General features: G+C 42.7%; 1 protein-coding gene across 1 annotated transcript; it reads right to left on the bottom strand.

The window, feature by feature from the left end:
- Positions 1 to 479: 479 nt before the first annotated feature.
- Positions 480 to 5,861, bottom strand: LOC144159765 (BEN domain-containing protein 5-like). Its single transcript, XM_077691457.1, has 3 exons — positions 5,826 to 5,861; positions 3,603 to 3,822; positions 480 to 586 (listed from the first exon to the last, which is right to left on the bottom strand). The coding sequence occupies exons 1-3, from the start codon at positions 5,859 to 5,861 to the stop codon at positions 480 to 482; spliced, it is 363 nt and encodes a 120-aa protein (XP_077547583.1).
- Positions 5,862 to 9,232: the final 3,371 nt, after the last annotated feature.

Below are 9,232 nucleotides of genomic sequence, written 5' to 3'. Positions count from 1 at the left end.
GGAGGGCTGATGCAGTTCCAGCGCCGCTGACGATAATTTTCAGGGCCAAGAAGTTGATGGTGAATTCACGACATAAAATTGATCTGATCTGATTTGAATGGCGTTCAGTAAACCCCCCTACTGAAAAAATTAAACAATACTTGAACTATAATTTGTGTATGAGGTTATGGGCTCGTAAGGTTAGCAATATTGCGGACTTCTACGATGTCGTTGAGATATCGTAGAAGTCCACCTTACAAGTCGTATCATACAAGTTGCATTGTTGAAAGCCATGTTGTTCAGGTTTATCGTACAGAACCACCTGGAGTGAACAACACATCAATATGACTACTATGTATGTGATGCTTCAATATGTATTCGATGTGTATGTGTCATACAAGCTTTAAATGTGCAGGTGTTGATATTGTGCTGTGCTTGTGCTTGGATTCTTGCACAGTTTATACGCAAAAAAATACTTGCAAGCTGCTGCTTTTTCTCTTTTATTTCACGTCCCGCAGCAGGTTGGCCACAAATCCATTAAAGGCTTTCAGCCTCTTATTTTCTGGAGCTCCACTGCTTCGGTGTCGCACAAAGTAACCATAGGCGCCTGCAAAAAATGGAAAAAGAGAGGGAGCAGAGAACACATGTTAAATAAGTGCATGTGAATTTTTCGTGTGTGGGTAATTCATTAACTCAAGCGATACTACACGCATTGGGAGGACTTTTCATGGTCAAATGAGGCTACTGTTTAACACTTAAGAAGCTGTGCTTGCTCGCAATGCTGTGACCATCAAACATTGTGGGCCCACACTTAAATGCAAACTTAGACACACGTAGAAATGTTTCCCTTATTTTTGTGCCAGTGTAGGGGAGAGAGGGGTGGGAATGGGCGCGTTAGAAAAGCCGCTTCTTCCTAGGGCATCATGAGGTTGAGCTCACAGCATGGCTGCCGGCCGACACCAAGGTCACAGGCGCAAGCCTATATCAGCACGTCTTACATTCAGCACGGTTACCAGAACTTGGACATAGCAATTGCCTTACGAGTTTAAGGGGATGCTATGTTGTGAAAACAGCGGATTGGAAATATTGTTTATTTTGCCCCCATCTTTGACCTTTAAGAATGTGCAAACAATTCAAAACTTCAGAATGACAATTGAAGAACATAATGCAATTGGGTTTGACCTCAAGCTGAAAAAAACTACGTATCTGAACAATTCAAATAAATTTTTGAAGTGCGCACCACCCATCTGCTGGGTTCCTGAACTGCATTGGGGAATTTTTCAAATGTGCACCTGCACTTGGGCTTTCCTGCTGTGGTTTTCCTGCACTGCTTTGGTGACATGCAGTGAAATGCTAAAGGTGCATTTGAAGACCACCTCTCATCGCCTTGGCATTATTGTGCCAACTCTTTCCCTCCTTTTGCATCATCACGTAAAAAAGCGGCCCTAAACGACACTTTCCAGATAAGGCATGGCTGCGTACTTGTCATAATCCCCAAGTCTCTAGTTTTTGAGCAAATGATGTGCAAATTTCATGTTTTTTTAAAGCCTGTAATGTTACTTTTTTGTACATGAAACAAAGAAAATGGTGAGCTTGTCTATCTTCAAGCTCCTAGACACTAAAATAAGTCTTTCTTGACAAGAAGGCATTGACACCACCCGAGCATGTTTGTTGCAGGACATTCCAGTGGAAGCCATATTTAAGATCCTTCAGTGTGGAAGAGGGTGAGGGGGCATTCGCACAAAGCAAGTGTTTCCTTAAAATAAAATTAATGCATTGTTACACTGAAAGGTACCCGCAAGCAAGTGCAAAAGCAGAATGCTACCACCACCATGAAGATATGCAGACGTTAAATAATGCTTGTTGTCGTGCTAGCTAAGCTATAGTTCAAAATCTTTTGAAAAGATTGTGCTGGTACTGTTCTTTAAAATAGACACCAAAAATTGTAAATGTCAAATGTACATTGTTCGTGTCTGCTTTAGTAAAAACAGCACCCAGTGCAATCCTTTAAAACCATGCAGACGAGGGATTAGGGAGAGATGCTCGTCGAAATAACTTATTATCATTATTCACACAACATGCTCCAAAAATCAGTGATAAATTTTTAGTGCAGATTTCAAATATGCCAATAAATTTTGTATGGCTGTGATAGTTCTCGAGTTAAATCAAGGAGCAAATTAGTGATTTCTGTGGGCACTTCCTCCCATAGCATATGTTCAAGGAAAGCACCTTGCTGTAGTTCATTCAGCCTTTTAGATGTATCAGAATATTTAGAGAAAACTGCATGCAAGCACTGACACTATGCAGAAAAAAACAAAATTCTAGCTAGTTATTTTTGCAATACTTTGGAGCAATACCGCAATTCTAAGTAGATACGTGCAGTCTATGTATGTGGGCCAAATTGTATTTTTCTAGGCCGATTCTAAGCTTACAAAAGACTTCCCTCAAAATGTGAAAGTTGCCAGAAATTTGAAAATGAGAAAAGCGAGTTTGAAACTTTCAGCCAATTGTGCTAGCGGAAATGCACCTGTCTTCACATAAAACTTCGCCACAGTGAAGAGAACATTGTACACAAATGTTCATTTGCTTCATATTTCCTCTGTAACCAAACAGTATTAATCAGTCCCCTACTATTCTACCCTGATTTTTGGATGTATTTATCCGTTTTTTTCTTTTGAGGTATTTAATTGCAGACTGATCAGCCGGGTGCACTTCAAGCAATTTACATTTCCTGCGTGATGTTTAGCATGATCACACACAATTTCTTGCAATCCTAGGAAACATCTGCACAAAATAGCGTTAGAGTACCATAACCGGGCATTGATGATGATGCTAGCATTGTTGAACATCTCTGCAAAAACCAGGGTAGATTTGATGCATATCTGGGTAGTGGCATCACAAATGCCACAGATGAGTACAAAACTTGCTATAGTTGCACGACTATCACAACATGGCAACACTCTAAATAGTGTTGCATCATGGCAGCCATGGGACCAGTTGATTTTACCCAACCAGAAGAATAACTTCTGTTCATTGACTAGCCAGACATACTGTTAATTATTGATAGTGACTCTGGTTAGCCAGTGAGTGAATATGGTTTTGCCGGTTGGGCAAAAGTCAAGGCACACTGTTCCCATCCAGTACGAAAATCCTCGCTGGTGTCGTTCCACACCTGGAAGTGATCAGTCTGTCGTGATTTCACCCAACCGGTGCAATCGCCTCCGCTCATCGATTAGCCAGAATCACTATCAAGAATTAACAGTGACCCTGGCTAGTCAGTGAGCGGAAGCAGTTTGGGTGGTTTGGTGAAATCAACTATGACTTCCCCATTAACCACTATGATGTAACACTATTTAGACCGTTGCCCACCAACACTAGTACCACTGTTTGTGCCTGATTATAAAAATTCTTTAGAATTTAAGTAGTGGCTTCCACATTTACTGAAGGTTTTAGGCAAAGTCTTCATTGATTCACTGTAGTATCTTTAGAAACTACTTTGTTTCTAAACCAATCATACTAGAGGATGCACATTATAGGTTAACGTGTTACAGTAAACAAAAATACACACAACCCCATTGACTTTTGTATACATGTGTGCATGTAATTGAAGCCTACAGACTCACTTCGGACGGCAGCCAGTTTTTCAGGTGTCAGCTCTTTCTTCCCTTGGGCACCTGTCTTCAATTTGGCATTGCAGGGCTTTCCCGTCACGCTCCTGTCTTTCAGGGCGTCTGGCTTCCAGAACGTCCGAACAGTGTCCCGCACAAACTGGCTGTCAGATTTGGCTTCGCTGAGCCGCTCCCACCGGTCAGCACTGATGGAAAAGCCAGCGGCAACCGCAATCTGCATAAAAAATAAAAGAAAGCAAGAAAAGAAAAGAAAAAGCTTTGCATTAGCGATTCTTAACAATTATTGTACAGTCCTGAATGCTAGTAAGGTGGCTGGAAGACGTTTAGTTAGAGTTAGCCAAAGCCCACAATCAAGAAGTTCTGTCCTTCATGCAGGGTTCAATCAACTTTGCAATTTCCATCAATGGGTGATAAATAAATGACAAAAATATATTTCGACCTGGGTAGGTTACGTTTCCTATCAAACTTTCCAATAAATTTCAAGGGAGTGGCCTATCAGTGATGTGTATGTATGTCTAAATGTATGTATGGCCAAACATAGGCCAAATATAAAAAATCTGCCTTTCAAGAAGACAATTGGCAATTTTGACACACTGGCCACACAACACACAAGCCCATTTAGTCTGAGCAGTAAGCGTTATCACTGAAGTGGATTTACCAGACAATAGTATGATTGCGTGCTTCATATGTGTTGGTAAAATTTAGTTAATTTCAGCATGTCTCAAAAGTAAACTAATTTTAACTTTACTAATGGTTACGCAGCAAGTCTAATTTATGACACAGAGTTAGATAATCAACGGTGATGAAATTATTACACCAAGTAACACACTGAAAATGAGTGTGCATCCCGTCACTCCAACCGCTAACACTGTCCTGTACTGGTGCGTTGCGCTGGTTGATTTATAATTACACAGTCAGAACTTTTGCCAAAATTTTATGCCCATGGACCACCTCAAAAATTTTATATGATATAGTTTCTTATAAATATATTTATACTTGGTCAATGCAACGAAAATGTTAAATGAAACCTTTTAAGGTAAATGATTGTTTTCACACTACTGAACTTTGTAAGAAGAGAAAACATTGAGGGGCACTTGTAAGTAAAAGTACCCATTTAAAATGTTGTCCATGTGGAACAGCTTTTGCAAAGACAAAGAACACGGTAAAATTAAAAGAGTATGAAATCACAATAAATCAGCTTTGTGGCCGAACAGCTTGCCTTTCCATTGTTGACTGCAAAAAGCTTCTCAGTGTTGTCTGGACCGAGTGGCTCAGTGGCTGGTGCAGTCTGAAGGTAAGATCCTGCAGTGGCCGCTGGTGGCTCCTCTGGCTGAAATGTAGTAACACAAAATACAATTTGTTCAATACTGAATGCACTTTGTAATCAAGACACCTCTTGGTAAACAACCAACACAAAATTTTCAAAACCATTTCCGCCTCTTTTTAAATTTAAATTTTATATTACACTAAAAATATTTTGTAAGAACTAACGGCCCCCATATTAAAATATAAGGCACAGCTTTGAAATGTGCTGCAAGTTCAACCGCTTTTTTTGCTCCTAGTGTCTAGTGATGGTGCCTAGCAATGAAGCAAGGAACATTTATACACAACCTGCAAGGAATAAGGGCTTCCCAACTGTCCCCCAGTTTCTGAAAACGCAACCTTGCTTTACATTTAACCAGCTACAATTTGCCACTGCACAGAAACCAAGGTGATGCCTTATTGTAGTGAAGGGCTGGTGCGGGATGGGTGGCTAACCCATTGAGCTGATGTTGTAGCGCTTCCGCAAGAGAAAGCTGCACTGAGGGAGAGGAAACAGAGGAGCAGTTCGGACAAGGCGGCAGCAAGACGGCACAACTCGCTGTGTATGCCCGAGGACTGTCCCGGACGCTGCCGTTTGAACTACCACAGTCTTTCCATTAGTCTTTTCCCTCTTCCCATTCTGGCCAACTCGGATTCCCTCTGAATATAATACGAGAATTCGTTAAGAAGCCCCAGCTTGGCTCATTATGCTCCACACAATCCTGCCCATTCCATCATAACAGTTAGTATCGCCGAGGTCTGTTATGCTGACAAGCCAATAGTTATTCATGTTATTAGGCCGTAAGAAATACACAAGGTTATTAATAATCTTGTGTACACTGTGCACCACACTATGTTTCATATAAAAGTACACCATTTTGCAAACTTTTAAAATGTGAATAAAGTATTCCTTACTTGCACAGACAGCTCCACTTGTGCAGCCGTCAACATTGTAGTGGCCAGCTGCTGCTTCTGATCAGATGAGGTAGCGCAGCCTGCTCCTGGCTGCACCGGGCTGCATGAGATATGACTGGGCTTGGGAGGAGCCTCTTCTGGCCGGGGCTCGAAGATAATAACAGATGTGGACACAAAATGAAATATCCGTTCATGCACTTGAACGATAAATTGCAATCCACCAATTTCCTATTTTACCACAGAAAAAAATTCTCGCTTTCATATTAAAAATAAAGTAGGCCTTATCTTTTAAAAAAAGCTCTTGATCATTTAGGCAGCCTGAATGCAGGTAACACCACTATAAAATTTTCAGCTTCAAAAATGCAAGTACAGAGCAAGGGCAGCTGAACCTACGTCATGCGGAGCCAAACAAAAGCACAGGAACAAAAACAGGAGGAATGGGTACAAGGTATTTCTTTGTATACCAAAATTTTATCAGTTTCAACGTGGGCAGTTAGGGTGTGCCATCGTCACAGCTTTCCGCATGCACGACACATATCTGCCAGTTTGATGTTCTTTTCCAGAGTTTTAGCTTCATTCAGGTGAAAGCTTTAGACAGCCCATTGTGTTAAAAGCCAGTGCCCAGCTTCAGTGCCCATAACAGAAAAATGCCTTCTTCGGAAGCACCCCTTAGCATCAGGGATCCCATAATGCAAGCTTAAACTCAGCACCAGAAAGAGAGAAGTATCGCATTTATTCGAATCTAGGCCAAAAGTTTTTTTTTGAAATACTGATATATCAAACTCCAGGGCTGGCTTGAATTCGAGGATTTTGAAACACGCCGATTTCCAAGTAAAATTAAGGGAAGTGGGGCGCAGCTAGCGCCACCCAGAAAAGAAAGTATTGTAGCCATTACTAGACGAGCCAGTAGCCACTTAAGGGGCCATAGCTGGGGGTGATGCCGCCATTTTGAACTGTGCGGATAGTGGCCTGCGTGCGGTGTGGCGTTTGGTTTTGACAACGCAACGGCACCAAACAAGCGGTGCCATTATAGTGCCGCTTTTAAAAAAAAAGTTGTTTTAGCCGCGGAGTTGTCGTCGAACGTTCAAGCCGGGCGGGACTTCGGCGTGGATGAAAAAACGTCCGTCCTTGGAGGACGCAACGGGAGAGGATATTTGCGTGTGCCGCAAGGAGGATGGCATTCATCAGACCACGAGAAGGCCGTCACCACGAAATGGAGATGGCATTGGCTGACTTCGTTCGGACGCAGCAAGCAGCTGCCCTTCCAGTAACGACGGAAGCGCTCCAGGCAAAAGCAAGGGAGCTTTCGAGGGAACGAGGCTTATCGAGGGCACACTTCAAAGCCAGTCGAGGCTGGCTACAGAAATTCATGAAGCGCTTCGATTTTAGCCTCCGTTGTCAAACCTCAATCGCCCAGAAGTTGCCCGGTGATTTTGAAGAGAAACTGAGTTCCACCACTGCATCGTCATGTTCAATAAACGTGTTTTGTTTTTGTAAACGCTGACCTCGACTTTTTGTTCGGCCTACATTCGAGGCGAGTTTTTTTTTTCGAGGTTTCGGACTTTCGGGGTCGGCTTAGAATCGGGGCCGGCCTAGATTCGAATAAATACGGTAATCCACGCTAGTAACTGCAGATTAAGGGAATTTAAATGAAAAAAGGCATAAAATTTCACCAGTCACCGACTCTCCCATTGCAGGGTGGCAGAAATTAGCAGAGGCCCAATGTGTAGGGACAGACCAAACCCATTTGCAAGCATAAAGCAGATTTCAAAATAAAGCTTCTGAAGCAGCAGGGTTGCGAAGCCCAATGAAAATAAGGTGAAAGCAAGGTGTCTCAGCTATTCAACTGGACATACAGTAAAACCTCGTTACAAGAGACATTAGAATAAAACCAGTTTGGTTGGTTTTCCTATGTTCGCAATGTTAGCAACATTGCATACAAGAAAGAGACCTTGGTTACAAAAGACACGTTTTCTAGGCCCGTTGAGTGTCCCTTGTAATGAGGTTTTACTAGATATGCTTTCATATCCACAGCCACAACAAACTGTTTAGGCGCATTAGATCTTTTTCAACACCTCCCTTGTGTATTTTGTACTGTAATCCAGCAATTCCACACATTTTTATTACCGCCAAATTCTGAGCAACTGACCCCTTTGAGTGAGCAAGTAGGCAAGTCAAGATCACTGGCAAAGCAGGGAGGAGGCACCATCCCAGAAAAGCACCAAAATTCAAGATGGCAGCGACAAAGGTTTCCCGCAGGAAAAAAAAGCAGAATGCACGTGCACCTAACATTTTGCAAAAGATCGTTAGTCAACGCTCTCAAAACCATCAAAGGACTCCTCTGAGTCAGTTTCAAAGAAAAGTTCGCAGTATTTCGTTTGAAGACCACCCTGGCTTCCTAGTACCCGGCTCCAACATCTTCTAGTCCCCTTTCCGGCCGCCTTCCTGTGAGCCATCCAGTGCGTTGCTTATGCCATAGCCCTTGAAGGACTGTGCCAAAGTATCCTCGGGTACAACGGCCCATGCCTCGGCAACAATACTGAGCACGTGCTGCTACCAAAAAAAACCGGAAAAACCATAAGAAAAATGAGAAATGGCACCTAGAGATTGGCCATTGGGCTGCTAACCATGATTGGACTGGACTGGATGGGATTATGAACTGGCCGATGTATGCCAGTGTTGCCTGGGTGTTATGATTCTCAGGGTGTGGTTGAAGGGGGGCTTTCCTGACATGGCGCGAAAATTAAAAATTAGCCGTGGATTTATTGAGGTGGGCTTACATGGCTTGAGCGGTTTGGAATTTTATGATACACCATGCTTTCTTTTTTGTGCTTCCATGCGAAACACCTCAGGACCTTTAACATCAAAGTGACCGTGCTATCCTAAGAATATGCAAAAAGTAGGAGGACAAAGCATTTTATATTATACGCACCTCAAAACGCAAAGGTGGCGTTGCTGCTCGATTCAGTGCCAGCAGTGCCCGGTTCACACTGGCCTCCAAGCTGCCTGCGTATCACTCAGACACGTCACATTATTGGGCAAGAAGCACATCGCTCTCATTTGGTGTAAAATGTGTTCAGCTGCCATGCTTTAGCTGCCCTAAAGCTCAGCTAAAATATCGCTGCTAACTTCCCATTTATACAAAATTAGGCCACAGGCATGTGAAACATCTACAGGCTGTTTAATATGTGGCCTTGCCATCACTCGCCTCTAATGTTGCCTGTGCAACAAAATGCATGTGATGCACATTTTACTAAATAGCAATGTGGATGCACCCGCAAAGCTAAAGAAGAATTGAAAAAGCAGCCGCCCTGACCAGCCTAAACCGTCATTATGGTTAATTCCACAGCAGCAATGCATTGCACAAATGAAACGGGTAAGAAACCACATAAGAGAAGTGGTTCCTG

Source organism: Haemaphysalis longicornis, unplaced genomic scaffold (genome assembly GCF_048455015.1).
Source record: "Haemaphysalis longicornis isolate Haplotype H1 unplaced genomic scaffold, Haemaphysalis longicornis Haplotype H1 scaffold_10, whole genome shotgun sequence".
NCBI classification, from domain to species: domain Eukaryota; kingdom Metazoa; phylum Arthropoda; class Arachnida; order Ixodida; family Ixodidae; genus Haemaphysalis; species Haemaphysalis longicornis.
This window is presented reverse-complemented; position numbering and strand designations above follow the sequence as displayed.